Source organism: Ctenocephalides felis, unplaced genomic scaffold (assembly GCF_003426905.1).
Source record: "Ctenocephalides felis isolate EL2017-DRISC unplaced genomic scaffold, ASM342690v1 CF-g0.4_SCAFFOLD_03570, whole genome shotgun sequence".
NCBI classification, from domain to species: domain Eukaryota; kingdom Metazoa; phylum Arthropoda; class Insecta; order Siphonaptera; family Pulicidae; genus Ctenocephalides; species Ctenocephalides felis.
The window spans coordinates 26,405,295-26,421,858 of NW_020539724.1; the positions used below are offsets into that span (position 1 = coordinate 26,405,295).

At 31.0% G+C, this 16,564-nt stretch overlaps 1 protein-coding gene across 1 annotated transcript in view; it reads left to right on the forward strand.

Moving 5' to 3' along the window:
- Positions 1–16,564, forward strand: part of LOC113383685 (uncharacterized protein CG43867-like) — a 51,395-nt gene that overhangs the window by 25,012 nt on the left and 9,819 nt on the right. The window contains 4 exon segments of the mRNA XM_026621934.1: positions 270–773; positions 2,178–2,352; positions 6,311–6,862; positions 6,865–7,079. Coding sequence (XP_026477719.1) covers positions 270–773; positions 2,178–2,352; positions 6,311–6,862; positions 6,865–7,079 — 1,446 coding nt within the window.

Consider the following 16,564-nt stretch of genomic DNA (forward strand, 5'->3'; position numbering starts at 1 on the left):
GTGAGGTAGAACTTGGATCATTTATTAATAATTTTAAAATTTGTTCTTTTCAGCAATTATATTAGTGTATTGATTTGATATTTGTTGTTTATTTGCAAATATTAGTACTTAAAATAGGTTACTATATTTAACTGTTTTAAATGGAGTGTCATTGTGTGTTTTTTTTCTAAAGTAATCGTTGCTTTCTCTAAGCAACATAATAATAAAAAGCATAATAATAAAATTATGTGTTGTTTCTTACTCGAATGACATTTTTATGGTTTTTTTAGACACCAGCAATTCCATCAACACCGGCATGTTGTAAAAGCAATCCTCCGACTTACAGCTTCATCCAGTGTTGGCAACTTCTAGCTTTGGCCGTAAGCTTATTTACACCTCGAAATAGCCGTTTGTTATGGTATCTTAAGTTACATTTATCACGCAACTCTTGCGAGACAAAAACAGAATGTGGCAAATACGCGGCCTATTGTGAAAGGGCTTTGGAGAGAACTATACAAAATGGTGGAAGGGAGTTAAAACCGTCACGAATGGAAGTCTTGAGTATACTTTTGAAGAATCCTTACCACCACTCTTTACCTCACTCTATACCAGTTCATATGGCCAATGGTGCTTATCAAGTCGTCGGTTTTGATGGTTCTACAACTATCGAAGAATTTTTAAGGACGTTGAGCCAGGAGATAGCTTGCAGAGATAGCTCAGCTAATGGTTTTACATTATTTAGTGACGATCCAATTGAAAAGGATTTGGAAAACTTTATTGAACCAGCATCCAAGGTGGGTATCTTTATTTGTTCATATTATGTCACAAACGTAATTCACACGCGATTGAAGTAAAACTCATTTGCTACTGTACAAGATGGCTTTTAAGTAAAAATAAATACATCATATAACAATTTTGAATAATGTTAATTAGTAATATGGAAACACTCCTGATGCACACATTAATTAGTGTCAACCATTATACACATTTATATAATGATAAATTATAAATTATATATTTGTAATAGCATTAAAAATATGTATAATATTTAAAAACAATAATGTAATTGAAGTCATACTTCAAATATGACATGATCGGTTTGCCATTGTAATTAGCATTTCGAAATGAGCTTTCATTAGAGAAATGAAGTAATTGCTGATTAATAAATTCTATAATATTCGTTCACACAGTGGATTATGTTAAACAACGCCTAAACAAATATTGTTTTCGCAACTTCACTCATCATGTAATTGTGTTTGAAGAACTTCATGTAATTAAAATTAACATTAATTCATTGACTGCTTGTATTTTTTTTACTTTTTCGCTGGCGATATAATCTCATTCTTTGAACAGCTGTAATATCTCTCTTGCCTAAAACATATTTAATTGGTTTTATTATTTTCAAGGAACTGAGTAAAATATTCTTCCGATTCATGCATTTGTATTACGATGTAACTTTAAAATATTTATCTATGCCGATTTTCTTGTTGATATCGGCATGCATACAACGTTGATGCTGGTACGCATACAACGATAGAAATCTATTCACATACACGGCGGCCAATCACAATCGACCCGTATAGAAATGTTTTCATCGAGAGCGAATGACGAACAGTTCGGGCGTAACAGTACTTCCGTTGCATTTGTACAGATTTACACCCTAGTCGCGCCTAAACGAGTTTTACTTCAAGAAATTGCATAAAGAATGTTTTTATTATTATAATAGCGAACGTTTCGTGCCTTGATTTGACTTAATCAATGCATACGAATAATCAAAATCTAAACACAAAAATGAGAACACTAAATAATCAAACACAGAGTTATATAACAAAACAAAAAATATTTAATATTAAACTATTAAAAATGGAATAATAAATACAAAGTTTTATAAAGGTGCTTGTGAATTAAGGCAAATGTTTTAATGCGAATGTTTAATTACTGAACGATGTATTGAAAGCGAAGTTTTGTTTTACATAAACTTATTGCGTCTGACCTGTTTCTCATATATTTTTGCAATATTTTATTGCAGTATAGATGCATATAAAAAGCATACCATATACATCATTCTATCATTATATTTTACCACATACGTGATGAGATTCTTCTTAATTTTATCCTTTTAAAATTAAAATCGTAATATAAAAAATATTATTACCCCGAGTAGTGAGTATAAATATAACATTATATTTGGCTTTTAGCTATGCGATGTAATATCAAGATGGGAAACAGCGCTTCGAGAAAAAGGCTCTGGTAAATTTGAAAATTCTCGAGTAATCCAATTAACCTACAAGAACCGTCTTTACTGGAAACATTCAGCCCGCATGGAAACAGATAAGGAACGTTTGTTAATGTGCTACCAGGTTAATCAGCAAAGTAAGTAATTATTTAATGGTTTTAATTCGCATATTATAACAGTAACGTTTTCTAGAAAATTTTCGTTTTCAATTTTTTTTAGTAAACTAGTTGGTTTGGTATTTAGCCTTGAGGCAAGTTACATGAACTTCCCGATATGTGTAAATAATCGACTTAATCCAAAAAAAAATGTGTAAATAATATTTTTCATCAATCCTACCTTAAAAAAAACGATAACAATTTTAACAAAGTTTGACGAATTTTTAAAATTAAACTGCTTGTCGTAAGGCCGTAATATTACAGTAAGTTCTATAAAACCATGATGTATACCGTCAAAAAAGTTCCATGAAAATCGGCTTAAATTTTTTTTCAACAGTTCATTATAAGAAAACGACTCGGTAGATTTTCACCTAAAATTAATCAGTACCATTCCCAACTAATATCTTTCGACCAGTTTTTGATTTTTTAAAATCGGTTCGGTAGGATGAGCGTAAATGTGCACGAAAAGTTTAACACTTTTTTTCAAATTGCAAAGAAACGGCTTGGCAGATCGTCGCACAAAACTGACAAACGATAGTCCTCACCGAAATACATCAAATGGCTTTTAAATTTCTAAAATCGGTTCATGCGTTTTTGAGAAAACGCCGAACAAAAGTCTAATTTTGACAAATGCCAAAAAAACGATACCAATTTTTGCAAACTTTGACGAATTTTTAAAGCTGTCGTAGGGCCGTAATTTTTTAGTATGATCTCTAGAAGACTGGTATCTACCGTCAAAAAAATAATCATAAAAATCGTCGATTTTTTTTTTTTTTTGAAAACTTTATTACAAGAAAACGGCCCGGCCGATCTCTACCAAAAACTAATCAGCACGATTCCCAACCAATATCTTTCGAACGGTTTTTGAATTTTCAAAATCGATTCAGAATTGCGGGCTAAAACGTAGATGAAAAATTTTTCACTTTCCTGCGATTTATAAAGAAACGGCTTGGCCGATCGTCGCACAAAACGATAGTCCTCGTTGAGATACATCGAATGGCTTTTAAATTTTTGAAATCGGCCCAGCCGTTTTCGAGAAAACGTCGATTTACGACAAAAAATCTGTTCACATACACGCACACACACACACTTACTTTTTCCAAATTTGGTCTCATTCGATTCAGAATGGCTTGAAACGTCGAGAAAACATAAAATTAGCAATTCGGATTTTTTGATGAAAACATAAACTTCTCCTTCGGGAAGTTAATAAATTATTTCTAAAGTTATAGCTGTTTTTAGTGACCCAGTTTAAGAAAACGGTCCTGGCGGTGACAGTCATAGCTCCTTGGAGGTTCATCTAAAATCTATCGAATAATGTTCATCTAAAATATCGAAAAATAGTTTTGTAAATAGATAATCCTGGGCCTGATTGAAGCTTTTCTTGTTTTTGCAAAAATTAACAAAATGGCGGCATCAGAAAAAATCTAGATTTTTGGAACAAATCAACAGATAATTGGTCTTAAAAATTTAAATTTTTGAAAAAATAAAAATCCTTCGATCAGGCCCGAGTTTGTTATGTATTCTAAAAGCTGTATGAATTTCATTAAAATCTACTAAGCGGTTTTTGAGTTACAGTTGTCACCAGTTCAAAAAATATAGGTTTGAGCTAGTGATGTGCCAAGTCGAATCAAGTGATTCGAATCATTCGAATCAAGCCTTTAACGACTTGATTCGAATCAGATTTTACTTGATTCGAATCAACTCGCATCAAGCCGCGAAATATTTACTGTGATAAAATATGTATTAACACAAATTTTTCATAAATATAAAATTTTTCATAAATATAAATATAAAAAAATGTTTTAATTTAATTCAATATTATAATAATATAAAAAATAAATATCATAAATATAAAAAATAAATAATGAATTAAATCATGCGAGCCACCCGACTTTAATATGCTTAAATGTATCAGCTAACTCCAATCGTCTTTGTGTGACTTTAACCGCATTCATCGACTAACTATATCATCCGACTTCATATGACTCAAACCGAATCAAGCGGCGATATGAGTTATTCCGACTTCATATGAGCCAACTCGAATCAAGCGGCGATATGAGTTGTTCCGACTTCATATGAGCCAACTCGAATCAAGCGGCGTTATGAGTTGTTCCGACTTCATATGAGCCAACTCGAATCAAGCGGCGTTATGAGTTGTTCCGACTTCATGAGCCAAACCGAATCAAGCGGCGTTTCGAGTTATTCCGACTTCAATTTTGATTCGAATCATCCCGACTTCAAGCCGTTCGAGCGATATGAGTTAACCGTATAGGCGATACAATGCGTCGTCGTTCTTGCGTGTTTATTTATTTTACGGAGCGCTGAGAGCGATTTTATTCGTGAAATATCAATACCCAATTTTGATAATAATTAAGTGTTTTAGATTTTAAATGTTATTAGAATAAACCACTCGAAATTATGAAACGAGTTTCGGGAATCTTTCAATATAATTCTCTTTTGAAACAATTACTAAACACCAGAAAGTCAGTAAATAATATGTTAACTTCTGATTATGTAAGTAATGGCAAATTCACATTAATGAAATTAACTTTCAGCTCTCAGTTTAGATGCCATCCTTTACTGATTACATAGTAAAATAAACAATCGACCCATGATTCCAAATATTATTTTATATGCTTTAGTGATGCACAATTGTTTGGTAATCTATTATTGTAAATTAATTTGAAGATATGTTTTAGCCGTCCTCAAAATTACATCATTTTTAATAATTTTCAGAATATACTTTTTGATAGTGATTTATGTTTACAATTTCTACTTTGTTGGTTATATTGGTTAAACTGACAATTTTGATTATAAATTTGGATCACTTTTACTAAATTAATACATCCATGATTTTTTTTGTCCATATATATACTTGATTCGAGTTGATTCGAATCATGATTCGAATCAGGTTTTTTTCTGATTCGAATCATTCGAATCGGGAATTTTTCGAGTCGGCACATCACTAGTTTGAGCATAGATAAATAAGCATAAGGTTTTGAGAAAAACGCGTTTAAAGTTTCACATTGGGTTTTCGTACAGAAATACGAATTATTGAATTACTTAAACCGAGTCATCTATTTCTGGGCCATATAAATGTTCATCAGTCATTGTAGAAATTTCCAAAATTTCCATTTGATGTTGCCTACGAAGCATTCTGGGCTCCCGAATGTTCTCGTTGATGCGCTGATCTGCCACTTTCACACGTTCAGCATCCAATTTTTCAGCATACCAATGGGAATTATACCCACAATTAGGTCCTAGGGTATCCATAATCATTAATAATGATTATTTATATGTATGCAGCATTTTGTACGATAGTAGAACTAGTATTCACGGTTTTTGGGCACATTTTTTACACTAATTGGTTGAAGCTCTAATTTCTTTCTGATAAAGGATTCAATCTTGAACTACACATCTTGAAAGTAAATTATTATTGCTGAGATCGTCGTAAATCGGTATAATAGTTTTTAAAACACCAGAAGGTAAGGGAGAATAATCTTGAGTATAAGTACCGAGCTCTCCACTTGCTTCAGCGCCCTCAAATAACTCAAAAAGTAATCATCGTATCAACTTGAAATTTTCAGATAACATTTTCAAGATATTAAACTTAATGAAAATGCAAAAAAACAAAAATTGATTTTTCAAAAATTTCGAGTACCCCTAACCTCTTAATGCAATTGAATTTGCTTAATAAAAAGTGCCAATTAATTTTGTGTTAAAAAACTTTATCATAAATCATAAATTAAGAAAAAGCTAGCAGCGTAAATTTCTTATTTCATATGGTTATTATGGTCTGGTTGATATTTGTATATTTATATATATATATATATATATATATATATATATAAAGTATAATCAGATGGTTATATATATAAATAGTAAATAAATAGTAATAAATATAACATTTAAATATTATATGAATTACTATAACTTGCAGTTGTGGCCGGTCGTTTCCCATTGAGCAGAGAACTAGCTATAGAGATGGCTTCTTTGATGGCACAGATTGATCTGGGTGACCGTTCTCGGGTCTCTGGTAATACATGTATTCCCATTGACAAATTTTATCCTTATCGCTACAGAGATTCTCTGTCTAGCGAAGGCTTACGGGATCTTCAAGAACTCATTGGAAGTAAGTGGTTTGCTTTGAAAGGCAGAAGTGCTATGGATTGTGTGAGAATCTATTTAACTTGCGCCAGAAAGTGGCCTCTATTTGGGGCAAGCATGTTTCAGGCTAGGCTTAAATTTGGTGATAGAAATACTGCATGGTTGGCAGTAGCCGAAGACAGCGTCTCTGTTCTAGAATTGACATCAATGGCAGTCGTATCCAAATTTGCTTACAGCAGTGTCATAACATTTGGAGGTTGCCAAGATGATTTCATGTTAGTTGTTGGATCTGAAGATGGTTGCGGAGGGGAAGAAAAAATGTTGTTTGTGATGAGCAAACCAAAAGTTTTAGAAATCACTTTGTTAATAGCTGATTACATGAATGCGCTGGTCATGCTATACCAGGGACTCCTCAGATGAATACTTTAACAAGAAATGGATCTAGAAGGTCTTTTAGACCTCTGGTTGTTGCTTCGACATGCAATAATACACTGAGCACTCATGGCCAACCTGATATCCTAAAATCTACACCAGATCATCAATGTATGACAACTGATTCGAAAAGAAGGATTCACACTGATTCCACAATTGGCAAGAGAATAGTTTTAAACAAGTACTCATTTGGGATATGCAATAAAAACAGACTTACATTGCATGCCTTTAAATTACAATTTATACCTTTTTATAAAGATTGTCATCATGTTATCAAGTTAACCCAATTGAATATCAATATTTTTATTACCCAATCTTACTATTTTTTATCCATCTGTTCTAGTTTATATGTTTTAACAATTAAAAATCCAAGTTTAATTTCTACTTTAAAATATTCAATCTAATATGTTGCAGTACAAGATCTTGAAAGTCGGACCTAATAGTTTTTACAGCATAGAATAGAATCTGTTTGATTTCATAAATTTGTAAGTCAAATATACAACTTTCTTTCAATTACTATGTAAATAAAAATAAAATTAAAGTCATTAGATATGTTGTTTTTAACATGAGAGCAATATTTTATTATTTTATTATAATATAATTAAATTTCTTGAATAGATTTGTATATAAAATTTTGATCAAAATGCCAAATATGCAATCGAAATTATAATGCAAGAAACGATTATCTTCCATATATAAAGTCAAGAATGTGTTTTTTCACTATATAATATTATATATATATATATATATATATATATTATATTATATATATATATTTGAAATATTTTGCAATCCAATCGTCGAATTAAAAAAGGTTAAAATAGAAAAAGTCTTTATCCAATTAAACACTTTATATTATTAAATGTGTGCCATCATTCAGTAATAAAACCAGGAAAAACTAAGAAAAATTTATTAACACTAAACTTGTGCAAAAGAACAACATAACTTGTTGCGACGACATTCTTAATAACGTGGATTTTCGAAGGCAACTCAACGGTTGACCTATCTATGTTTGATGAATTTGTTAGAATAACTAAATGCTTATAACTTTTTATATTTGCAGCAATACCGAGTAGGGGCTATATTTACATATAGTTATTTATTGACCAGTATAGAATGAATTTCTTATATAAGTTTAATTAAAAATTAAATTAACCAATATTATTCCTATGTATATTTACAGCGAAATAACTATTTTTCTACATTAAAGTTTAATTAATCATAAATGTATATTATTTGAACAAAAAAAATATAAAAGGTATATATGTAATTCCATTACAAAAATGTTCCTAAAGTGTTTAATAAATTATTTTTTTTGTATTTTTCCTGGTTTCATAATGATGACACACATTAAGTTTTATAGTGGAGAGTGGATTAATATTTGCTCTCTTTTATTAAAATGTTTTTACACTTGACATGATTCATAAAGCAAATAACAATTATAATATCCAATTTTTTTGATATGTTAGGCATTATTTTTCAAATCAAACTAATCATAAGTAATCAGTTATTATATACTTATATACACACATATTTATTCATATATATACATATAATATAATATATATATATATATATATATATATATGAATATATATATATATATATATATATATAATTTTTTTTACAAATAGTGCCACTAAGCATTACTAATTTTATTGTGAAATAGAAATATTAGACATTGTAATAATATTAGAATTACTGTTGTGTATATTAGAGAGTATTAATTAGATTTGAATATAGACCTAATAGATTCGAAGATTTTCTCGAATTATAATATCTACAATATTAAACACAATATGATATTTTATATAATTGTATATCATTGTTCAAATTTTTATGGTGTATTATTGTAAACCAACGTGGCTCAATAAAATTAATGAGATTTTATGCAATATTTACCAAACGTAAAATAAATAATATATTAATTTTATGTGTGATTATTTAATGTTTCAATCAGGCTCAGCATGCCCAAAGGCCCATCAGTGCACTTCTTTAATCTATAACTATAATTATATGATATTTAATTTATTTCTGATAACTGTTAGTAATCAATAAAAAGCACATCTCATTGAAAGGCAGCATAGGTAAATATTTCTGAAATAATAGTTTACATATGAGCAAATATTAAATATGTGAAAACTTATCTATCACAATTACCACCCAATTTAATTCGCTCTATAAAATTAATATGTACATGTACATTAAAACATTGATTACACAGGTCCACGTGCCGGATTAGGCTTCCGTCGCCTTAGGCCCTATCTGATCAGGCGCTTTTTTTAAAAGTCAGAATTTTACTTTTTTATTTAAACAAATATTTTAACTTCCCGTGGCGCAAGTTATAGTAATCGCAAATAAATTTTTCTATATATCTTTACGTTTCAAAGGTTTCTGAATATTTTGGCATACCTTAGAAAAAATGGATGTATGTGTGTGTGGGCGTGTGTGCGTGTGTGCGTGTGCGGTTATCAATTTCGGGATCGACGATTTCGGGAACACCGATCAACCGATTTGAATAATTCTAAAAACCTTCGATTCGTATTGATAAGGAGACGTGCTGATTAGTTTTTAGGTATAGCCGTTTCGAAGATACGGGGCAAAAATAGTCAAAAATTTTATTCAGTTTTTGAGAAACGGATTATACGATTAAATTAATTCAAAAAACATTTTGCTTAAGTAGACGGTGTGCAAAAAATGCTTTTACAGAATATTTTGTAATTTTAAAAATAAAAAAAAAATCAAATTTTCGAAAATTGTCATTTTCATAAAAAACTAAATTTTGATTTTTTTAAAATATCAAAATTAAATAAAAATGTTTCTTACAAACATTTGAGAATATTTCGAAATTTTCAAAAAATCAAGTTATTGCAAAAAATTCCAAACTTCTATAAAAATTCAAAATTTTGAAAAAATTTCTAAATTATCAAAAAATTCTAATTTAAAAAGCGCTTCCAAGTTTACAGTATGTATTTATAATGAATTTTCTATTTGAAATTATTCAAAATAATTATTGTTTATTTTCATACGGAAAGTTCCAGCAATTTGCCTTAAGGCACGATGTCATGCGCTAGTTATATCAAATTACTTAAATTATAGTATAGTTATACGACTTATTCGAATCGCAAAGGAATCATTTTGCATAAATTCACGTTTCAATAAGGTCAACATTTTGGCGTATATGTTCTAATTAGTTTTTGGCTTTTCGAAGATAAGGAGAAAAAAGTGCATAAATGGCAATTTATTTTTGAGTTGGATTTCCGAATATTTCTAAAATCGTTTTTGAATTGACTAATTTTGGTAAGGCAGCTTCAGCGGTTTTATAGATCTAAAAAAAAAGGAAATTAAGGGTGCGTGGTATTGTACTGCCTGCAGGCAAATTGCTGGATTTTTTCTATCGAATCAATAAATATTGATCAATGATTAATAACAATATTTTAATATTTTCGAAGAAATAGTTATAATTACTATATATTTTTTCGTTCATATAATATACAGTGGTGATCTTATCAGTCAACCCACTTAAAAATGTTTACATTAAGAAGAAATGCTAAATGAATCCATCTGAGAGGATATATTTTTTCGAGTAGTATAAATATGCATATGAATATATATATATATATATATATATATATATATATACAGGGTGGCTGATATGTATTGCTATAAACTTTGTCATTTTCATTTTAAATTTCATTGTTCAAAAGCAAAAATGTCAGAAATAACATCAAATTTTAGAATCAGTTTATATTTGTTCTAATTGACCACCTTTGGCACGAATTATGGCCTTCAAGCGGCTGAAAAACCATAACACGCTGCACGAAAGTGGCTCTGGGGTATTTTGGCCCATTCCCGGCGAGGCGCCTTCTTGGGATGATCGACACTTTGGTATTTTTTAGTGCGAACCTTACTGTTCAAAATGTCCAAGACACAAAAGTCCAGCGAATTTAGATACAGAGATTTTGGTGGCTATTGTGCGATAGAAATGAAGCGAAAAACTTCTTTTATAAGCCATTTTTGGTAGACGCGTGCTGAGTTTGATGGTGCTGAGTCCTGTTGGAAGGTCCATGGTCTGCGATCGAAATTTTTGTCTACCCAGGACTTCAATACTGCCTTTAAGACATATTCCCGATAATTTCGGCAATTATTTTGATCCCACGGTCGATGAATAAGAGCGGAATGTCACCATCGGCCGTTACGATGGTTCACACCATTACCGTCGGCGGCGCTTGAGTTCTGGTAGCCAATCGAAGGTGTTTTGTGCATCGATGAGCTCTTGCACTTTTTGGAACTTCAATGGCTTTAGTCCAAGCTCATTTTTCAATATGTGTTGCATCCGTTTTTGCGATATGTTCAGCTCACGGGCCATTTTTTTACCACTGCGACACGAATTTCGATTGATTTTTGCCTATACTTTTTGGATCATTTCTGGGGTTGTTAGTGTTTTTTTTTCGTCCACTTTTTGGACGCGGTGCAACACTGAGTGTATCACCGTTACGAGATATGGTACGAGAAATAAAATATTTGTTCGCATTTAAATACTGGAGGGCTCGAAATATAGCCACCTAAGGTTTTTCAGCCAAGTATGAAGCAATCGCACTATCACGCTTGACTTCCACAACGAATAACTTTTTACTGAATGCAATAGATCAAAATGCTCTTGTACGCTTCTAAACAATTAAATGAACAATCACTGGAATAAATCTGTCATCTGTCTGACGAGCGGTTTAGACATAATAGCGGTCTGAAATTGGTTGCAATACATATCAGCCACCCTGTATATATATAAATACTAGCAAACCCGACGAACTCCGTTTCGCCACCAGATGGTTTCGTGAGAAAGATGAAGAAATTTTATGTTTGCTTTATATTTGAAAAGGAAAAAAATGATTTCATTACGCTTACAAAATGAAGTGTTTTTAGTTGAACTTCTATAAGTATAGCAGTAGAAAGTGAATCCGCAAGTTATCAGTTGCATTGAAGTGCTCTTTGGTAATACACATTTTTTGTTTTTTGGTCTGACGTTAACACAAACAAAGCGGATGATTTCACAACTCGTGAACAGGCAACGTATAACTGCCCATGTGAAAAACAATGATTTTCTAAATTTATCCCGCGAACATTAAGCGATTGGCCTTGTGATTGTTAATTGTCATTGCGAACGTAAGGCGAACTGGAAATTGCAAATGTTTGAAGTCAAACCAAAGACCAGTCGGAATCATTGGTATTTCACCAAATCGCCAGCAATTTTTGATTGAATGGTGAATTTCGTGCGTGTACATCATTATTCTCTGCGGCAAGCATTGCTCGTCAACCTAACCAAGCATAATTCTGATAATTTCACTAACGTCATGACTCGAATTTTTAATTACGGTGCGTAAAGTTCCAGCAATTTGCATTAAGCCACGATGTCATGCACCACTAATTTTCTTGGCTATAAACCTTGCGGAGCCCGTGACCTTTGCAACGAATGCAAAATTGTCGAAATCGTGCATTCTGGAGTTATATCGTCAGGAAGGAAAACCTGACTTTGTTTATATATATGTAGATAATCTAATTGAAATTATTTAAAACAATTATTGATTATTTCCATTACTCGAATTCCTAATTACGGTGCGTGAAGTTCCAGCAATTTGCATTAAGGCACGATGCCATGCACCACTAATTTCTTATTATATATCTACATACTTATATATATATAAATAAGTCGAGTTTTCCTTCCTTATATATATATATATATATATCAAAAAAATCCTCAATATATATATATATATATATGTATTGGTGTATATATATATATGTATAGTAATATATAAATATATATATATATATATATATATATATATATATGTATTGGTGACGTACAATTATTATTTACATGCGTCGATAATAATATAGTCGCCATCTCGGGGTTGCAATATGTCAACTGATTTACTCCCTTCTGATCTAGTCTATCTGTCTCTTTCCATCCAAAACTTTGGCCTAGGTTTCCAATATGAGATCAGTTCTATTCTAGTGCGTTCGTTTACAGTTTGGGTTCTATCCAGTTTGGGTATAGTGCGTTTCCAGTTCCGTGTTCAATTCGCTTCCAGTGCGTTATCACTATGCTTTCAGTTTGCTCTCCTTCTTTGGTCGAGATTAGAAGTTTTTTGTTAAGTTTCCTTTTAACGTTTAAAGTGAGGTCATTTTTTAGTTTGTTATTATAAGAGAAAAAAAAATTTAGTTCAGTTCAGTAGTCCATATTCAAGAATACTAGCGATTCCGTGGGGTCTGATTATCAAATCAAGGCAACATCATTCATTCATAGACATTTTTGTTGACTGATTATTTTTATTCTTTGAATGTTTAATTACGGTACGGGAAGTTTCAGCAATTTGCCTTAAGGCACGATGCCATCATGCGCCCCACTAGCTTAACCTTGTTTTTTATCTAGAACTAAAGATAATTTATTATGCAGTATCTGTAATAGGGTATTAATACTGTGGGAGTTTGGCAGATCGCGTCAAAATGAAGTCAGCGACGTGATAAATAAAAATGATTGATGAGTTTTGTTTTCCAAATCATTTTGGTCTGTCATCAGATATATTTTTACAAATGAATTTATAAAATTCATTACTGAAATAAGAAGTTAATTTCATTAATTTCCGAAAATACCGAAAACTAGTGGTGTATGGCATCGTGCCTTAAGGCAAATTGCTGGAACTTCCCGTACCGTAACTAAATGTTCGTGGAATATTAATTAAATTAAATAGATTATTATAAATACTGTAACAATATATTTATAAGAATTATATAAACTGAATAAGAAGTCAAAAAAATATTTATTTAAAGTATATAAGTGAGCTTTAAAACTTTAGCCAGAATTAAAATTGAAATCCGAATTATTTTTGATACCAAAAAAAAAAAATGAAATAAGCAGAAAGTTTTTTGAATCATTTAATTCGGATGCTATTTTCTCTCAAAAACTGCTATTTTTTGTATATTTAGCTCTGTTTCTTCGAAATGTCCGGGCCTGCCTTTGCCAAAATCGAATAGCCATTTCTCTCAATCATTACTAATTGAATGTTTTTTAGATCATTCTAATTGGATGCTCCGTTCTCTCAAAAACTCGATTTCAATTTTCTGCTCTCTTTATTCTTCATCTCCGTAACGGCTGGACCTGCTTTTGCCAAAAACTAATCAGCACATCTCTCTATCAATAGGAATCGAATGTTTTTTGAACCATTCAAATCGGTTGATACGTGCGCCCAAAAACATGAACGAAAAAATGCGGTCATACAAAACCGCACACACACATCCATTATGCTAAAATGTTCAGAAACCTTCCAAACGTCGAGAAATGCAAAATTTTCATTTTAGATTTTCGGCCCATTACTATAACTATACGGGAAGTTAAAAATATTCTATTGTATGTATACATACGTACCTAATGATGCTATGTATGTATGTATGTATACATATCTGCAATATTTTTAAAAAATTCAAGAAAATAACATTAATTTGTTTCATTATATGTATTACTAGTGCATTTGGAATTCAAATATGATGTTTACATACTTGGACATTATTTGTATTCATACGTCTACGCACAAATTTAAATAGAATTCAATCACAAACTTTTGATCAGTATTTTGTTCAGAACTTTCAACGTTTATAATTTATCTGAGATTCGCCGAAAATTGAAGTTGCCCTTTTTATTGTGTCTCTGTTTTGATAATCTGAAAAATGTTCACACAATGTATCAATTACTAATTCACTAATAGCTAAAATTTTATTTACAATTAATTATTTTTTTAAATAATTAACATTTTTGAATATGTCCTGAAACCTACCGACATTGAAGTATTGATTACTGTGATCTAGGTTTAAACTCCGCGCATATTGGTGCTGCCAGGCACCTGTGCCAATTAAACCTGCTGCAAAAATTATCGCTTTCAGAAGCAATAACAAAAGCAAGGTTGTTAAGTTCAAGCTCACTATCTAAAGTGGAAATAAAAAAAACATAAATAGAAAAACATTGAGCAGAAGTACAGTCAACCCTCGGTTAACGCGGCAAGTGTGTGCCGTGCAGTATGGAGACCGTGCTATAAAAAACTCGTATTTAGCATACAATTCAGGCTAATTTGTAGTGCGTTCTATGCAGGGCCGGTCCTGGGGTCTTCAGCGCCCATGCAATTCATTTCAGTTTATCATTAAAATTATAAGAATATTTACGTTATTTTTTTTTTTGAAATACTTTTTTATAACTCTGGATTTAGTACACAAAAATTAGATATATAATATAAAAGCACATTGATTTTAAATTTATTTAAAATATCGTGGCGATTCGCGGGTTTCTTCATAATCACTACCAAACTACTTCTAAATTCTTATTTTTAATCCAAACTTTTTTAGGACATCCAAACATTTCAGTATGTTTATCATTGCTTGAAATAATATTTTTGAAAAATTTTACTTATTTATTTTGGAGATTTTATGCGATTTATTGTATTAAACAAATCATGGTGTTTCATGTTGGATTATTTTATTTTGATTTTTCATTATTTAAATTATCCAAAATTGCAGCTTAAATATTGCTCAAAAATTAATGAAAAATGCAAAGAAATTATGTTTCTTGAATTATATTTTGAATTGAAGTTCCTAGAATCGCTCATAGGTTGCACAAGGAACTTATGGGTTGTTGAACAAACCGTGTAATAGGAAGTCCGTGTAATCGCAGTGATGTCAGACTTTTAGCTCCGCGTAGTATGGGAACCGTGTACCCAAGTGCCGCGTTAACAGAGGGTTGACTGTATATCAAATTTATAAAATAGGGCGGAGCGCGTAAAAAAGTCCACCACCGATATCTGAAAAAAACTAAAGATAGGATTTTAAACTAGAGCAAATAAAATGTTAAACCATCGCCTTAATTCTTACGACAATGCTATCGGGATATAAACGGCAATGTTCGAAAATTCATAACAAAAATATTTTCTTTTGTTGTTAGTTTTTTTGATTTTGAGCTCCGTTTAGCTTACGAGACTCTAATATAATATTGTTAATTTTAATTTAGTTTCAAAATAAAAAATAGTAAATGAAAAAGTATATTAAGTTAAAAAAAGCAATTTTGCAAGAGATATGTTAAATAATATTCATTCCAACTCTTCTGCTGATTTTTCTGATGTAATGCCATATCAAAGCTATATATAATTTACATTGGTTAAATAATGTAGCTATTATTTCGTAAAATCCCTTGAAAATTAAAAATAGACATTAGACCTGTTTGGCCTGTGGTCGTTTCATCTTATTCCGCTTATGGAGTAAAAAGAACCAGGTTACATATTTTTGAAAAACAGCAAAATTAATATATGTATTTCTAAAATAATGAATTAGTCGGGATTATTACTGATTATAGTAAGAAAGTTGTTTCTTTCGTATGTTATTTGTTTTGATATTATTGGTTTGGTTTTAAACAATATTATTGCTCAAAGTAAAATTGTACTTTTGTACTCCGCCCTACTCTAAACGTTTATATATACTATCAACCCCCGTTAACACGGCATTTTAGGTACACGGACTTCCTATTAGACGGTTTTGCTCAACTGCTCATAAGTTCCTTGTGCAACCTATGAGTGATTCTAGGAACTTGATATCAAAAGAGTATTAATGTAAGTTT